This window comes from Dendrobium catenatum, unplaced genomic scaffold (genome assembly GCF_001605985.2).
Source record: "Dendrobium catenatum unplaced genomic scaffold, ASM160598v2 fragScaff_scaffold_142, whole genome shotgun sequence".
Lineage (NCBI taxonomy): Eukaryota > Viridiplantae > Streptophyta > Magnoliopsida > Asparagales > Orchidaceae > Dendrobium > Dendrobium catenatum.
Window position 1 is genome coordinate 657,027 of NW_021318604.1, and position 19,430 is coordinate 676,456.

At 38.7% G+C, this 19,430-nt stretch overlaps 1 protein-coding gene across 3 annotated transcripts in view; it reads right to left on the bottom strand.

The window, feature by feature from the left end:
* The window catches only part of LOC110103976 (ubiquitin-like-specific protease 1A), a 48,906-nt gene that overhangs the window by 11,977 nt on the left and 17,499 nt on the right, over positions 1-19,430 (bottom strand). For 2 of the 3 annotated variants that reach the window (XM_020832887.2, XM_020832886.2), the window contains exons 2-6: positions 14,674-14,750; positions 14,473-14,566; positions 14,257-14,355; positions 391-483; positions 207-326 (exon numbers count right to left, since the gene is read on the bottom strand). In XM_020832887.2, coding sequence (XP_020688546.1) covers positions 207-326; positions 391-483; positions 14,257-14,355; positions 14,473-14,566; positions 14,674-14,750 — 483 coding nt within the window. The remainder of the gene's footprint in view (positions 1-206; positions 327-390; positions 484-14,256; positions 14,356-14,472; positions 14,567-14,673; positions 14,751-19,430) is intronic. The other variant, XM_020832888.2, reaches the window with a different exon arrangement.

Sequence of the window (19,430 nt, forward strand, 5' to 3'; positions counted from 1 at the left end):
CTTCAGTTATAACAATTAAAAGTTCTATGTAACCTGTTTGGTTAATAATTCAAACTTGACAACCACATCAACCACTTGGGGAAAGCATGTAGTTCGTTAACAGAAGGAACATAAAGGTTCATAAATCACAAAACAAAGCATCATGATGCTCTGTTAATTGTTTTTTTCTGTTCAGGATCATAACATTAAAAGACCGTGGAGATTACCAATACTTCTAGCACATGAATATCCTTGCCACCAAGAGAATCAAGATACTGGAAAGTTTCATCCTTTATATTGATAACAGCTAAACACCAATGTTTCTTTTTGTGTATGGGAACAAACACCTGCAAATAATTGCAAGTATAAGCATAATCATGTTAAAAAAAAAAAGATTCAATTTAACCTTACTTTGTCACATTCAATAAGGGTATAACCCAGCTTCTTTTTTGTAGTCCATCTTCTTACAGCTTCGAAATCGTAGCCATTCTTCCCATTGGCCAACTACAACAAATTACATTAGAATGAACAAAAAAGCTAAAATCAGCTTACCAAACATAATTCCCAAAGCGGTGAGCAACAAAAATGCAAATAAGGAATAGAAAATGCGAGAACAGGAAGTAAAAATAATAGAACAATATACAAATAAATCATGAATTGCAGCAATTCTAATGCTACAATAAAATAGCAATCCCCAAAACTTAAAACCCAAGAAAGAAGCTAAAACAAGTCTACAACCGCTGCAGGATTAGTATGAGCACTATTTAGATCTGCATCTCACTTCACATTAACCTAATATTTTTTGTGTCTAATGATATCATACAGAGCAATCTCCTGTTGTTTATTCCCTGACAACAGAGAAAAAGCAACCACTCTCTTTTTCAAGACATCGCAGAAAATAACATCTGAGCAGAAAATAACATACGAGAACAATTGGTGTCAGGTGATAGCTTCATATTCAGTCTAACTACTTAAACGTTTATCAAATAAAGAGATTCCAACTTCTTTTGGATAACTTTTAAACATCATATAAGTAAATCGAATAGCAACTTTTACACCCCGAAAACTTTTTTTAATTCTCTCATTCTGACACTATCTACAAGTAATTTGATATATGGATACGAAGAGAAAATGAAGGCAAAACCTATAGCGATCATCTGTGAAAGCATTAAAGCAAATTGACGCTGAAAGATGACATCATTTACTATTTTTTTACATACGTGAATACTCCTGCATGTCGAATACTAATTTCTTCCCATAAGAGTTTTAGATGCCTTCAGAACAAAAGTGATCATACACAAGCAACTCTAAAAAGAGCAGCCTTCCCATATGGGCGAGTTGACTACCTTCACTTATAAGGGAGAAAATCTGAATCGAATATAATTAAAACACGAGAAGTCAGTTGCTCACTACACAAGTCCAAATAAGACCTTGCTATGATACAAATATACAATATCTAATAACATGAGCGCATAATAAACACTCATAATGGTCTTGGAGGTGTTGATTAGTGTATTCAAACTACACACACCTCACATGCATCCTACGGAGAATGGCCACATGGCTATGATATGTCTGCCAGGTTTACAAGGCTGACGAGACTACGAGCCTGCATGCTGAAGCCTGAAGATGAGCAAGAGTATTGTAGTAATCAAGAAGGTTTGTATTGAGATCTGTGATAGGATGTTGATGAAGATTATTGTGCCAGAAATAGAAGCACAAAATGGTGCGCATGATCGGTTAAGCTGATGTCCATGTGAGCAAACTTCCTCAGGTCTTCTCCCTCTCTCTAGTTCAGATTATTGGTGTTCTATCAAAGTACATTGATGAAGGTAAGCCGCCATGACATCTGCATACGCAGAACATGATAGTTTGTAGTTATATGTACTACTACAAACCTGATACAATTTAAATAACTTAAATATGAGGATGAGTTTAATTTCAACATCCACATCAAAGAAGTGGAAGAAAAGGTCTCTAACGGGTCAAAAAGCATGACTCTTAAGTTTTTCCTATGCATGTGCGAAACCGTGATGAGGGAACTTAGGAAGACGAGTAATTGATCTTTCAAAGTACTTGTCCGCATTTGGTTTCTTTATAAAAGAAATGCAAGCTTCACGCATGCAAATATGAAATCTTCATGTTCAGTAAGACTCATACAATAGTGAGGCAGGTGGGGTAAATTTGCTTCCAGTACAAAATCAATATGATGTTGAATAACTCTTAGCGGAGGCAATGAATTAGGTAGTTCTTCAAGAGTTATGTCTTCATATTCGTTGATCAGGGGTTGAATTTCTTCAAGAATTTTTTTAGTTACTTCAATCTCTTTTCCTACCACAAGATAGATCACTTCGGTGGATTTGAGTTTATTTGTATTGAGAAGCAATTCAGGAGTAAGTGACTTTGAGGTCATTTGGACAGATTTTGTGGGAGGGTTAGAAATTTTCTTTTGGGGATATAAGATGAACTCCTTATTGTCTTGAGTCAAGGTGCAAGTGTTTTTTCTCTCCATTGTGAGTGGTCTTATGATCGTATTGCCAAGGTCAACCTAGAAGAATATGATATACCTCAAGTGGCATGATATTACATAATACTTGGTCTTTGTAAAAATTTTCAATTGAAAGGCTGCCAAGGCAATGCTGAGTGATTAGTACCTCTCCTCCTTCCATAAATCATGATATTTTTTAAGGCATAGCAAGGGGTTTTGGTTTTATTTTCAATTTATCCACCATGAATTGTGACACAAAATTTTCGAAGCTACCACTATCAATCAAGAGGGTACACAATTTTCCTTCTAAAGTATAAGTGGTTCTTAAAATATTTCTTCTAAGCCATTTATCTCCAACATCTGATTTTGTAGTCAAGACCTTTCAGATAACTATATAATGATCTACTTGGTCACCTTCAACATCAATTGATTCCATCTCCTCCTCGTTTTCTTCTTCAGATTCATCTTCTTCCACATTTTCATGATTATTCTCTTGTTCAATGTAATTGGTTCTAGGTGAGTTGTTTTTTACCGACCGCTAAAAGATGACCATATAAACCACACTTATAACAAGGTCCAATTGGTTTTGTTCAAAATACTCATTTTCCTTTTTCATTATCTTGAGCTTCATTAGGTTTTCGTCGAAGATTTGGATTTGAAAAGGTTGACCTTATGACAACGTATGAAGTTTGAGTTTTACTTTCCAAAGATTGCTTAGGCTTGGTTGGATCAATTTTTTTATTGTTGTTTCTTTGTTCTTGTTTCTCAATTTTCAATGCCATGCGATAGGCCTCATCGAGTTTGATTACGTGGTGAAGATTTAGTTGATCTTGGATTGACCATTTGAGTCCGCTGATGTATCAAGTTATGGTTCGTTCCTTAGTTTCATTTAAATCCTTTTGGATTGCAATTTGTAAAAATCTGTAGTGTATTCTTCTATAGATCGAGTTCCTTGGCGAATGTTATTGCATTCTTGGAATAGGATTCGGGAATGGTCAGAAGGCAAGAATTGTCCTCGCATTTTTCTTTCATTCTTTCCCATGTTTGGATTTTCTCTATCCCTCACCTTATTATGATATTTAGAAGATTTTTCCACCAGGTTAATGCATGACTTGTCTGCTTTAAACGAGCAAACCTAACTTTTTTATTTTCGGTGATTTCTTTCCATTCAAATAATTGATCCATCCTCTCAAACCATTCAAGGAATTGTTCAAGTTGTAGTTTGCTTTCAAATTCACAAATGTCAATTTTAATCACATGATCCAATTTTCTATTTTTCTATTCTGGTTTCGTGATGATTCAGCTTCACTATCATTGTTTTGTGCATGAGCATTGTTTAGATTAAGGGCAACCAGGGTATTAGCCATTATTTCCATTTGTTGTTGTAGGTTAGCCATTTGTTTCCATGCGTTTGTTGATTATTTTGATTATTCAAATTTTTTTTTATTTTTAAAGAGAAAGGAAGACTCACAGGACAACCTAAGCTATGATACCAAATTGATGCAACCTAAGTTCTATAGCCAAGTAGGAGAACACTAAGAATGCAACAAGACACTTCCTTTCAATAAAACATAAACCAATGCCAACTGAAAGAAACTTAATAGTAAATAGATATAAGAAAATGATTAGAAAATCTTGCAAAGAAACAAACTAAAACTTAAAATTAACTACCCTCAGAACAACTTAGAAAGGCCACCTCACATGCAAACCCAAAATAGGAAGGAAAGGTGCTCAAAGGAAAGGACAAACAAGTGGTTCGCCATAGAAATTTTGATCCAGCTCAAATCGACACTCCTCTGGTACCAACAAACATGGCACAACAACACCTTGAAACTCACAATATTTGGAGAAGAGATATACATGTGAAATGTGAACCGTGGAAAGAATAGTAGATAGAAGACCGAGACGAAATAGAAGAACGAATGTAGAAGAAGATAGCTCGCAAGCTAAATAACTTGCAGGTTTTAGTGTGATTACACCAGCCACAATAACAACCATCCTATTCCAGCAGCAAAACAACCCATATATATAGGAGAAGAAGGGGGAAATGACCATAAATTGCTCACTTAATTATGCCACCCAAACAACCAATAGAGGCCTCTCAAGTTAGCCCATTTAATGATGAGTTAATGCACTTAATATAAGAAAACAACAAGGTGGAAACCGAATAGCCAGCAGCAGGGAAATATGAGACAACAGCACGGGTGAAAACAACCATCATGGGGAAAAATAGCTAGCATGGAGAAAACCAGCAGCATGAAAAAAGGGACAACATCATGGTGAAAAACAACAAACATAAGGAAAGAGTAGGGTCAAGCTCAATAAGCAAAACACGCCCAAAATAAATACCCAACTAACCACCAAAGAAGCTAGATCAACACAAGTGAAACCAAAGGAGTGAAACTTCTTAAGAGCACCAAACCTAAGCAAAATCACAGGTTGTTTTCCATCATAGGGTATTGCAAAAAAAAAACAAAGTTCAAAATACAAAGAGTCCAAAACATTAAAAAATAAAGAAAGCATAGATTAACAATTCTTGATTGCATCACTTTTATAATTCCCACTTAATGCCTATAGCAAATAAATGGATTTTCTCATGGTTTAAAATTGCGCAATATGAGGCTCGCCTTGAGGCCCGCCTTTGCGCAATTCCAGAAAAAAACACCTCGATGGTTACGCCTCGAGTTTTTTTTATGAGGCTTGCGCCTCAACTTGGTTGAGGCCCGCCTCGCCTCACGCTATATATATTAAAACTTACATAAATCTTGAAGTAAATGCCCGACATTGGACTCTACAGGAGAGGAGGAAGGGGAGAAAGCAGTTCATCATAATGATGATTCAAATGAAGAACCCCTTAGTGATGACAGTGCTGATGACTTATGAGTTCTTATGTGATATGTCATTGCTATTTATTTTTGGAAATTTGAATTATATGTTAATGAAAAGAATACTGGGATTTGGAAAAGATAGAATTTTGAGTTGAACTATATTTCATGTTGTCTTATTATTGGGATATTTTGATTTCACTTCATATCTTATACTTTTTTATGTTTTATATTATTCACTCATTAGTATATAAAAATTTATCATTTTCTATTTACGCAATCTTTTATTTTGAGGCTTACGCCTCAAAACGCCTTGAGGCTTACGCCTCGCCTCACGAATGAAAAACGCCTCAATACCCGAATACGCAATTTTAAACATTGGATTTTCTCATCCCCATCACACCTTATTTTGCCCTCTCTACCTTATTGCAAGCTTATATCTCTTTTATACAGATGTGGGCATCACTAACCCCGTGATCATAATGTTGGCAATGTTGGCCTTACGAAATCACCATTCAGTAGTTCGGCGAATGATGATTAAGATGATCAGCAAGGAAAAATTGAGATTTTGGACTAGTCAAGCGTGTATAGACTTTATTTAACAATTGAGGCTTGCATTAAATAAGTCAATGGTTTGGACTTATCTATGCGTTGGTTCAACTGGCTTGGTCTCATTCAAAGGTAAGCTCAACTGAAACGAGCAAACTAAACTCATATCCCGTCTCCTTGATATTCACCAAGTGCTCTCTTACAAAGTTATGATAGGTTTTTTCACTAACTCAATAATTACCTAACTAATTTGAAACTTCTTATAGCAAATCTAAACACATGTTCAACTATGAATAAACACTGATACGAGACACGGAATTAGTATGGAATAATCATGAAAAATAAGACAAGACACAACAGAATATTTTATAAAAAATTAATATAAAATGCATAATAATAAACTAACATTAATAGCTATAGAAAAGAAATGGCTAGAAGGTTTGATTTATTTATTCCTCTAGTGGGTATTGATACGCTAAGCAACATCAGAAAAATAACAGTATACAATCTTAGAGAAAAATATCATAACGATAAATCTGAAATTAATGATATTTTGCCTAGAATTCAGTACGTGGTTGCTGTTGTTGTCCACCCCCTTCTCTTGCAATCTGTGCCTTCTACCATAGCAGTTTGTGGACTCCACTTTCTCTAGACATAATAATTCATGGCATTCCTATCTTCCAATTTTAGCAAATGCAGCAATACACGCAGGTGCAATTCACGGTGATAAACACCAGCAATTATGGCAGCAATCCACGGTTGAATTAGTGCAGACATGCTCCGGCAATTAATCTCACAGTATTTGTCAATACTCCGCCTCAAATGGATAGATAGATAGATTTATCATTCTAAATTCGCTTGAAATACTTTTGAATTTAGGAGTTCAAAGTACCTTGGTAAATATATCCGCAAGTTGATTACCTATTGAAAGTATAACTTAACGAACTTTTCCATTTCTCTAGTATTAAATGCCTCTCAACCTACACAAGTATGGTTTGATCATATTGTACTGGATTGTGGGCAATGTTGATGGCAGACTTATAGCCATGATATATCCACATAGGTCCTTCCCATTTAATTTTTAAATATTCTAGTATATTTTTAATTTATATAAATTCATAAATACCTTAAGCGAGTGCCCGGAATTCAAATTCAACACTTCACCTTGAATCAATAGGTTTTTTTCTTGCTTCTCCATGTTAGTAAACATGCATTGACAAGTTATGCATAAATCTTCCCCAAAGTCATCGAGGAATTTGTCCACAACTACTCTTATTACATTCAACATATTTATTAACATTCATCACAAAAGTTAAATTTCATCTTCTTTCTTTTGTTCCTATTTTAAATGTTAATTTGTTTTTGTATGCTTTTTCAAATATCTATAATTGTCCCCGACTAGTTGATCTGCAGGTTGAAAACAAGTAGGTAGATCTGTCGGTCTGTCCTTATTTTCTTCTTGTTAAATGGTTCGTGATGACATTGACAAAACCTAGTTCGTCTACGATAACCAAAATAATGCCCTAATCACAATTGCAGTATCAAAATCACTCAGCATTTGTGTCAAACTCCCCTAGAAGATAGCCCAAAAGCTATCAACAATTTCAATTTGGTACAATTTCCAATGAGAAATAAATTGCTCCATGAATTAAGATTAAAAAAATCAACAGCGGGAAGAGAGACCTTATGTGGAAACAAAAATCAATGATAGGGGGGTAGCCTTCAAAATGCAATTAGAACAAGGATTGATGATTCAAAGATTTAACTTTTACTAGAATTTAATATTAATTATTTCATTCTTTTATTAAAATTCTCATTAATGGCTATGAGAATAACGATAACATTCAATTCTCCTTCAATAAGAGACGATGCCAATCATTGTCGAGTTTTTTATCATGCATGGTTGTTGGACAAAAAAACAAGCACACCCTTTATTCGGGCCACAGATCAATGGTGAGAGACCTCAAGCTTGACCAAAAATTAATGTAAAAAAGATAGTCTTTAAAACCCTATTAGACCAAATCAACAACAGATTCTTCAATTTAGTCTAACCAATGATCAACGGCTCACCTACATTATTTTGATCATGCATATACATCGGTGAATATGTAATGACTACCTTTATTCCAACCAAACTTCAAGGACAGATCCGGCGTCTAATCAAAGATAAATGTCAAAGGACCTTCAATTTAACTGGATCAAATATCAATGACTAATTAATGATTCAACTACATTTACAAGCAAAGGAATAGTTGCGAAGCGAAAGCCAAAATTAGACGTGTTTGCACACAATGAAATCCATGGAATTAAGAAGGCCAGGTATTGGGTCATTGGAGATGTTAAAATCGACCTCAACATCACACACAGATATGCGAGTATGCAAGAACGTGATGATAGGAAATATTTTAGTTTGTAAGTAATCCAAGAGGAAATACTTGAGTTCGCAAGAAAACCTAGCAATAATTAGTCAAAACAGCGGAAATAACACAAAAAACTGTGTGAAATCAACCCAAAAATGATAGATTGCAATAGTGGAATCAAAACAAAACAAACACAAAGCAAGATACAATTGATCCTCAATTTGAGAGGAGGATCATTCTCTCCCAATCTCTAGAAGAAGAGTCTAGAGCCCAAGTCGGCAAGGAACTCCAAGAGAATAACTCAAAACATGCATGCCTAACCCTAGCCTCTCAAGTTATTTAAATATAATTCTTCCTAATAAAAAGCTTCCTAACATAAACCAATTCCAATTTTACTTTCTTAAGCATTAGCCGCCCCTTCCTCTTTCTGATTGCCGCCCAATGGGGGGCCCACCATGCTTGGGCGGAATATTAAGGAGGCAGCTTAGCCAGCCTCCTATAAAACTGAACCGGCCCCTCCTAGGCCAATTTGGTTGGTTCGATTCTAAGGAGAACTGTAACAATACCCCCCACCCCAAAGAACCACTTTGTCCTCAAGGTGAAATTTAGGAAACTGATGTTTCATCCTCTCATAAGATTCCCATGTGGCATTGTAGTCTGAAAGGCTTTTCCACTTGATCAACAATTCTTTAGCTCCATCCTCCTTCTGGCGAACCCTCATCAACTCAAGGGTTCCATAATCACCTCTAAATCATCAGTAAGTTTCACCGGTAACTCTGAGCTGGCTGTATAATCTCCAATGGCCATTCTCAACTAGGATACACGAAAAATTGGATGTATAGTCGCTGTCTGTGGTAATTTCAAGTGGTAAGCTACCGCGCCAATTTTCTCCAATGTCTCATAAGGTCCAAAGTACCTTAGAGCACGCTTCTCATTCCTCCTATTAGAGACTATCTTCTGTCTGTATGGTTAGAGCTTCAAGAACACCCTCTCCCCCACGTTGAACTGGACATCCTTCCTATGCTCATCAGCTTGTTTCTTCATAATCTGTTGGGCTCTCAACAGATGCTTCTTTAATTCTTCTAACATTCTGTCCCTCTCCTCCAAGTAGTCCTCTACTGAAGTACTGCTACTCTCAAAGTGCACCAAGTGAGGTGGATCTCTTTCATTCAACACCTTGAATGTGGTCATCTGAGAAGCTGAATGATAAGAGGTGTTGTATCAGTACTCAGCCCATGATAGCCACTTGACCCAAAGCATCTAAGGTAGGTCTCCAAGCTCCTATTGACCACTTCTATTTGTCCATCTGTCTGTGGGTGATAGGCGGTTCTCTTCAGAATTGTCCCTTGCAATATGAACAATTCCCTCCAAAAATGACTAAGGAACACCTTAACTTTATATGATATTATCGCCTCTGGTACTCCATGCAATCTAACCACCTCTCGGATGTAAGTTGAAGCTACTGTCACCACTGTGTATGGGTGTCGGAGGGGGATGAAATGAGCATACTTACCCAATCGGTCAACCACCACCATAATCATTGTGAACCCTTCTGAACGAGGCAGCCTATCTATGAAGTCCACATATCTGGACAAGGCATCTGCTACCTTGTTCTCCACTCCTGACTTGTATTGGATCTCGAAATCATATCCCAACAATTTGGACATCCAACTCTTATACTCCTCAGTCACCATCAGCTACTCCAACAAGTACTTCAGACCCCTTTGATCGGTTATGATAATGAAATGCCCATCTAATATGTAGGGTCACCACTTTTTGATGGCTAAGACGATGGCCATCAACTCCCTCTCATTAGACTGATTTCAGCCTAGCTCTAGCTATCAACACCTGGTTTAAGTAGGCAATGGGTCGTTGATTCTGCATGAGTACTGCCCCCAGTCCGTTTGTAACCTGAAGCATCTATCTCCACTATAAATGCCCGAGTGAAGTCTGGTAAAGCTAAAACTGGTTTAGTATTCATTTTCTTTAGTATCTCAAACGCTATTGTGGTTGCCTCCCCCCATAAGAACCCATCTTTCTTCAGCTGCTCTGTCAGTGGCCATGCTATAGTGTTGTACCTTTTTACAAACCTCTTGTAGTACCCTGTCAGTCCTAAGAGTCCTCTGAACTCCTTCAGATTCTTAGGTAAGGGCCACCTTAGTATAGCCTCAATCTTTGATCCGCTGCCACACCTTCTTTGGACACAATTTATCCCAAATATTCCACACTGATCTAGACTAAATAGCATTTCTTTATGTTGGCCTTCAGCTAATGCTTCTGTAGAACTCCGAAGACCATCTTCAAGTGCTCCAGATGTTCTTCCTCAGTTTTGTTGTACACCAGTATATCATCAAAAAACACCAAAACAAACTTCTGGAGGTACTGCCTGAATAACCAAAAACTCATAATGCCCTTCGTGTGTCCTGAAAGCTGTCTTGGAGATTTCTGTCTCCCCCATTCTAATCTGGTGGTACCCATACTTCAAATCCAGTTTGGAGAACATCACTGCCCCATTCAGTTCATCCAAGATCTCATCAATCACAGGAATAAGGAACCTATTCGGTACTGTCTCTTTGTTTAAAGCTCTATATTCCACACAAAATCGCTAACTCCAATCCTTCTTCTTGACTAGAAGGAATAAACTAGAGAAGGGATTCACACTCGGCATGATGATCTCCACCTCCATCATCTCCCAGATCAGTTTCTCAATCTCATCCTTCTGAAATTGATGATATTGATAGGGCCTGACGCTGATGGATGACACATCTTCCCTCAAGGCGATGGCGTGCTCCTGCTCCCTTAATGGTGGCAATCCCTGAAGTGGTTGAAACACCTCCTACAATTGTTGAATCAACGACTATATGAAGAGGGATATGTCACCCCCTCCTCCAATCTAGCTCCCTCCAAACTATGCAGCTCTATCAAATATCCTCCACCCAACACATGTATACTCCTTATCATGGTTTTAAGAAAAAAAACATATATTTGGATAGCCCTGCATCTCTCCTTATCACCATATTCCTCCCATCAACCATCAGCTCCATAGTGAGTGCTCCCCAATTAACCTTGGTATCTCCCAAAGTCTGCAGCCACTTTATCTGCAAGATGACATCTATACTCCCTAACTCCAGTGGATGAAAATCTTCCCTCACATGAATCTCCTGAATAGTCAGTAGCACTCATCTACAGATCTCATGGCCTTTCTCCACCTTTCTCATACCCATCATCACCCTATAACAATAAATATCTACCAATTTCACTCTCAATTGGTCGAAGACCTGAGTGGAAATGAAATTGTGGGTAATCCCACTATCAATCAGCACCACCATCTCCCTGTCCTTTATCTCCCCATTTACCTTCATAGTGTGATTTGTAGTGAATCCGACCACCGATTTCAGGGAAACCTCGACCAAATCCAAATATAGCTTCTCCTCAATCTCCTCTTCTAACTCTCGCTCACCTCTCTCCTCAGTTTCCTCGTTATCATAGACACTGAGAACCTGAAGAGTTTGGTCTGTACACCTATGCCCTGGCGTATACTTCTCATCACACCTGAAACATAACCCCTTTGCCCTCTTCTCCTGTATCTACTTCTTTGTCAGCCTCTTGAAGTTTTTCTCACTACGTCCACCGTCTTCTCCTTGGTGGTCTCACGAAACCCTCATGTTGTCGTCCCCTTGGGTGCTAAATGAGTAGTCATCATCCAATATGTGCCTCCTTAATTGTTGCTCATAGCTCCCCTCTCTAGGTTCTTCTAATTTTCCACTAGTTGTGTCAACTTCATGGCCTCTTCCAAGTCACAAGGCATCATGACATTCACCGCTACTCCGATGTCTGCCTTGAGTCCCTTCATAAAATTCCCCTCCAAAGCAGACTCTGATAATTGTCCCACCCGACTGGCCAGATACTCGAACTGCTCCCGGTAGTCTGCCACTGATCCGTCAAGTGCCAGTGCAAATAACTGCTCATAGAAGTCTCCTCCCCCGTCGATTTGAAAACGTTCTAATAAACAGACTTTGAACGCTCTCCAGCTCCGTATAGGCCTCCTTTGGTCCCTCCATTAGTACCATGATAATGCCTTCCCATCCAAACATAGACCTGCAGTTGCCAATTTCTCCTCATCCGTCAATTTATTGACGGCAAAATACATCTCCACCTTATAGATCCACCCAAAGGCATCCTCTCATTCAAATATTGACATCGTCAACTTTCTCACCTTCGGATCTCCCCCGTTTCCCCATATTCCGCCATTGTTTCCTTTTTCCCAAGTGTTTTGTTCCCACCATGTCTCCCAGCCTTCCCTTACACATTCATCTTCAAACCACTCCTTCCATAGTTTCCCTCTTTTCTCTCCCAACTAGCCGCCCTTTCTCCATGTTCCCTATTCCCACACCTCTCTCCATACCCCCCTTTTTCCTCAATTTCTCCATTGGCTTCCCTCCTACGAACATCAGAATTTGTAGTTCCTCCCACTAGTCCCTTTGCCTTTGATGCCGCCATTTAAATTTGATTCTCGAAGATCTTCATCATCAGATCAAGATCGAAAACTTTGTCTTCCATCGACGAAACCTTACCTTCCACGGATGAGAGTCGATCTTCCATCGTGGCTTTGCTTTGGCTCATCTCTCCTTTGAAACATTCCTCCAATGCATCAACTTTCTTAGCCGTCATAACAAAAAATCTGGATATTAGATCCAAATTTCAGCAAGATCTCTCCTTCAGATCAGAATTCCTCCAAAAAATTTAGCCCACAATGATCCAGGAATTGCTTGAATACCAATTTGATGGGAAATACTTGAGTTTGCAAGTAATCCAGGAGGAAATACTTGAGTTTGCAAGCAAACCTAGCCATCATTCGTTAAAACCGCGAAAATAACACAAATAGCTGGGTAAAATCAACCGAAAAATGATAGATTGCAATAGTGGAATCAAAACAAAACAAACACAAAGCAAGATACAATTGACCCTCAATTTGAGAGGATGATCGTTCTCTCCCAATGTCTAGAAGATAAGTATAGAGCCCAAGACGCCGAGGAACTCCAAGAGAATAACTCAAAACATGCATGCCCTACCCCTAGCCTCTCATGTTCTTTAAATACAATTCTTCCTAATAAAAAGCTTCCAAACATAAACCAAATTCAAATTTACTTCTTTAAGCATTAGCCACCCCTTCCTCTTTATAATTGCCGCCCAATGGGGGGCCCACCATGCTTAGGTGGAACATTAAGGAGGCGGCTTAGCCTGCCTCCTATAAAACTGAACCAGCCCCTCTTGGGCCGGTTTGGTTGGTTCAGTTCTAGGGATAACCATAACAGGTGAGTGAAAGCAGAAGTGGTGTTAGTGAACTCTCAGGTGCTAGGCAAAAAAAGAAGGCATAGAAAATGTAGTGTTGCTTTGTGGGTACTTGGGTACTGCGAGTGTAAAGGGGAGAAACGAGAACCAAGGCTAGTTGGTGAGTGGGTGGTCATCATGTAAGGGTTTGTGGGGTGCATGGGCATAAAGTCTCGTGTGTGTTGGGCCCTATTGGAGCAAGAAGGAGAAGTGCTTGGAGCAAAAGGAGAAGGCACTAGAGCAGGGGAGGTAGTGGGACATCACGATGAAGTATTATTGGAGCACAACGGGAGAGAAGACATGGGGGTTTGTGTGTGAGTGAGAGAGAGGTGTACGAAGCCAGCACATGCAAAAGATGTCAGAGATAAAGGGCACGAGAGAGACCAACATGTGCGTGAGATGCGAAAAAAAATAATAAGGGGGAAGCTATGTGCAATCATCTAACAAGGCGATTGCAGATAAGATGAACTGCCTGAAAGCTCTAAGGTGTCCATGCTTAGTAGATTTGTGAAAGCTGTAACATCATTACGAGAGTGAGAGATTGTGTATAGCACAGAGTCTACTTATGTTTTTCTTTTTCTCTTTCTTTTGCTTCTTTTTTTTTTTCAAGCAAACAATCGTCAAATGCAAGTATTAGCTTTTGTATTATCGCTTACGTGATAAATTAGAGATAGAAAATAAATCAAATTGAGTGCCAAATTTTATGAAATAGAAAATGTAAAACCTTTTCAAAGAAAAAGGTATTGAAGAAATGGCATTTCAAAAACTTTTCAGGTTCTCTTCTTTCCCTCTCCTTCAATAGCTCCAGGTAAAGGTTAATGACCTATCAGAACAAACAAAACATTTTATTAAGAAAAGGCTGTGTAAAACTTCTTTGGCATTATTCGCATATTTAAAAGCAGAAATTGAAAACAATAATAAATTGAATAAAAATGCGTACCTCATCATTCAACCAAGCACCAGGTCTCAAGCATTGCAAATCCCCCCAAGAAATCACAATATTTGAGGGTTCATGTCTGACTAAAATTTCATGGCTGCAGTGAGGACAGTCGGGCACCACAAAAAACTAAATAAATACTCTTGCATCTATAAGCGACTATAAGCAGCAGGATAATGGCATATATCATTTAAGCAACCACACCTATTGCAACAATGGAAGGCATGAAATACCTCTTCATCATCTTCATATTTAAGAGAATGAAAAAGCTCCTTACGATCCTGGAGAATGTTGTACATTCATGCAGTCATTATAAGTGATGGTTATAGAAGAAGCACTAACGTTATATTGCTGCTACAGCTCTTCATCCTAACTCTACATCTCAATAATATGCAACAACACTTGCTTCATGATGTTTCTAAACGAGAAGACTACCACAGGAACATTATTAGCATTACTATCTGAGGTTAGCATGATTGCAATACAATTTACAATAGCAAGTTTCTGATAATTGAGGAAGGGATTAACAGAATATGATTAGCAATACTATTCTAAATTCTAAATGCAGTAAGAGAAATTATTTTGTGCGGAGACCGGACGACGAGAATCATCCGGATTTGATGCGCTTTTACTGAGTATTTGCTGCGCTTTTGAAAATACTCAGTAAAAGTGTTGGGTACTTCAGCAAATGAATATTTTTTGAGTATTTGTTGAGTAAGTGCAGCGTTTTTACTGAATATTTGATGAACTTTTACTGACTATTTACTAAATAATTGAATTTCTGTTGCGCTTTTACTGAGTATTTGGGAAAGCGCAGCAAATACTCATAAAAAATGCACTCATAATTGAATATTTGCTGCACTTTTATTAAGTATTTACAAAAGCACAACAAATACTCAGTAAAAGCTGATTTGGAAGATCTCGTTTGATCATTCTTTGGTCAACGCTAATATGCGTGGCGTACTTCTATTCGTTCACCACACATATTGGGGGTCCTTTTATTGACGTTTATTTTCGTGTCGACCCGACCCCGATCAAGCCCGACTAGGCTCGATCATGCTCGATCGACCCAATTGACCGTCGTCGAGGCAAAATCGGCTCAAATTGGACCCCGATTTGATTAAGTTAAATTTATTTTAGTCAAATTCAATCGAATTTAATTTAATTAAAATCAAATCAATTTAAATCATATTCCATCGAGCGTTGTCGAGCCCAATTCAGCACAATTCGACGCCGATTCAAGCTTAATTTTGCAAAATTAACTTGATCATACCCACTCGGACCCAAACCGACCCAAATCAGTTTGAGTCAAGTTCAATTCGGACTCAATTTCAGCCCTAATTTGTCAATTTGGGCTGAATTTGATGCTCAATCTGAAATTGAAATCAAGGGCTCAGATTTCATCTGATATCCCATTCAATTTCATGATAAAATCCCTCACGCGTGAGATGCCCTAGGGAGTCCATTTAGGCGGCGGCTTTCTACCGCTCGTGCTCTCCAAGAGCACGCAAAGAAGGAGAAAGGGGGAGCATTCGGCTCCCCCGTTTTGTTCCGTCCCGACCCAGCGGAACCGAGAGCACGAGAGAAGGGGAAGAGGCGGAGGCGAAGCCCTCTTCCGCGTGCGATCAGCTAGGGGCGACGGCGACTGAGCTGTGGGAGGTTTCCCTTCCCACGTACGCGTGCTGAAGGCCGATCGGATTGGACCCGGTGGAGTGGGAGTTGCCTTGCACCTTCTTCTTCATAGTAAAAGGGTTTGGGAGCTTGAGACCTGCTGTCTTCTCCCTTTTCTTACACTCAAGGGGGATTTAGGAGTATCTTCTCCCTCTGATTTCAGTTCCGACAATTTTGTAACAGTGAAAGGGGCTGTTGTAGAGCTTTTATATTACATATAAGGGAAATAGAAGACCTACTCTTTCTCTCAAATCATTTCCAGTGAGCTTGAGACAACGGAGGTGACTTCCGGAAGCCTTCAAACGCTGAAGACAGCTGTTTGCTGTACCTCGGGCAGCACATTTGTCTTCCGGAAGAACTTGGACAGGATTTGGTTGGACAGCAACTATGCAGCCTCCGAAGGCTTCAAACAGTGAAAACTGTTGTTTGGAGAGTTTGGACAGCAAGCAATCACCTCCGGGAGCATCCAAACAGCGAGAATTGCTGTCCGGAGCAGTTTGGACAGCAAATTCCTCCTCCGGAGCAGCTCGGACAGCAGCCTTCTTCCTTGGGAAAGTCTTGGACAGCAGTTTGGAGCTTTCAAAGGAGCTTAGACAGCGTTTGGAGCTTGGATTGGAGCGCTAGGACAACCCGGGTGAGGTAAAACACTAAAACTTAGTGAAACCTAGGGTCCCCCAAGGCCAGACGTGTGAGATTGACGTCCGTCCCAAGCCATAGGTCCCTTAGGAAAACTTCATTTGTTGTTCCCCAAATCCATGTGAGCTGCCCTTCTCCGCTTTAAAACAGCGGAAATCCGATGATTTCCGTTTGTTTGCTCTCTTGTGAGAGCCAAAGAGGCATGCCGATACGCGTAGGGTCGTTGGATTGCTATCCAACGCCCTCTAAATGCATGAAATAGCATCATGTTGCTTTCCAACGCCTTCACTTACAACTAAACCATAGGATATGTGATTACATTTGATTCAAAATTGAATGTCGAGGTGTAGAATTCTTCTCTAAATGTGGCATAGTTGTTTGTCTTCTAGATTCGCACGTTATGACAAAATTAATGAATGCGTGTATAAGGTTTATATTGCTATGCTACTTTTGGTTTTCCCCAAATTTATTGGATGTTCAAATGTGCATTTCAATTACTTCAAGAAGTGGTGGGGTCTTTCATGAACATCTATGATTTATGTTTTAAATCCCATAACAAAATGATTAATTGAAATCACCTTTGAAATCTCTCCGAATTTGGAGAGCCAAATCAAGTAAATTTTCAAATTAAATGCACTCATTCCTAGGTTTCCTTAGACCATAGCAAAATGATCTTTAGGACCTATCCATGAGCATTCAAGTGGTTGTTTACTTGCATGCCTCTAGATTTTGTTAGATAACACCAAAGGTTGTCTTCCAAACCTCCTTCGAAAACATTTTTTATGTCATTCTCCCACTGCTTTGCCCTTTCCTCAGGTGTGCTTTTGGGAACTTTAGTTAAAGGTTTTGGAGGTGATGCAATTATTTTCTCAACATCTTCTTCACTCCTAAACACAGAAAGAGGGTGAAATTCACTACCCTCAGCAAGAGGAGAGAGCTCCATCATCTCAGCCTCTAACTCACCTTGCTCCTCCTTTTCCAACCTCTTTCTAAGTCTTTTGTTTTTATTTCTTCTTTGAGACTTGGTTAGAACATAGGTGGAACTAGTCCCTTCTTTATATTGACTGGACTGAAATAGTTTCTCATGCTCTAAGTGGCTTGGGACAACAGCTAAAGACTGAACTGTCTCACACTATCTCTCAACTGCCATTTGCTCAGGTAACACTGGAGTCAAGATTGTTTGCCTTTCACTAGACTTTTGAACCTTAGGGAAGGTCAACCTACCAAATGCAGAAGGTTGAGAGGCTAAGGCTTTTGGAGAGACCTCAGCCACCCTCTTCCTACTGTTTTGAAGAGGTGACCTCTCCCTAACAGGCAAGCTGACTTCAAGGACCTTCTCAGATGGGTGTTGACCTTCTAAGACTTTCACTTCAGAAGGGATTGTGCCTTGGAAAAGGACCTCTACATCTTCAAAATCTTGTCCAAATTTTATCAAATCCCTTGGAGCAAATTGAGACTGATCAAAAGACAACTGCAGGTGATTACCAAACTTGAAAACCAATTTGCCTTCCATCTCAGTTTTCTTGAATTCTCAAACTTTAAACTTTTCTTGAAAATCAGAATTTTCTGTATCAACCTTTCTGTTGTACCTTCTTGAATTCAATTATCATAACATCAATCAATCACTGTACTTTTTGTTGGGTTTTCTGACCACTGACTTGAATCACTGACCACCCACAACTGTGTCCTGGATTTAACGGATGATATATGAATTTGTTTGAATTGGATCCCACACAATTTGACATTGTTTGATTGTAGATTTCATACAACCACAACAATTATGGTGAAGAGAAAAGATTTTGGAATTGGATATTTGAGAATGGGAATTTTTTTTTTTGAAAATGATTAATTTTGAAAACCAAAGTTCATCTTTCTCAATTTGAAAATGATTTGAAAAAAAATTCATCTTGATTTGCAATTTGCTAGTATTGACATCACTCAACCCAACATTTGAAGATGGGAGAGGCATACAACACAAATTTTGATTTTGCAAATGCTCTTTAGCCAACATTTAAAATGACTAAATGAAAACCACTAGTTAAGATGAAAAGAGACATCCTCCCCAACGGAGTCGCCAGAAAATCTATTTGAGAATTTTTGTATCCCCAAACGGATTGCATACTTTATCATCGAGTACGGCATAAGAACTTGACATATTACCCCGAAGGGTAAAAATATCATTTCCTTATGAACTCAATAATAAAATTTACAATTATAACAGAGATTCCCCCACTCGATGTTTGGTCGAACGGGGTTTATTTATTTCTGGGGTACAGACATCCCATAGGGGCAAGCCCCTATGGTTAATTACATCCCAAGTTTTAGTGCTTGAAAAAACTTTTGATTAAACTAGTGGTTTTACTTGTTTTGAAGTCATTTAAATGTTGGCTAAAATTTGATTTTTGAAATCCATGAAAGTCTTGCTTAAAGGTTTTGGCCCTTTAGGAATTTCAAGGAGGAATTGATCAACTAAGGATTAGATTTTAGGAATGAAAGCCAAAGGAGATGAAATAGGGGCACTTGATTCTGAGAGGAAACTCATAGGTGCTCAAACTATCATATGTTGGGCTTTACATTTTTGGAATCTAATTTTGGTTTAAGTTGACATTTTTATTAGAATGTTGGGGCTTACATTCCAACAACACATGTTGTAG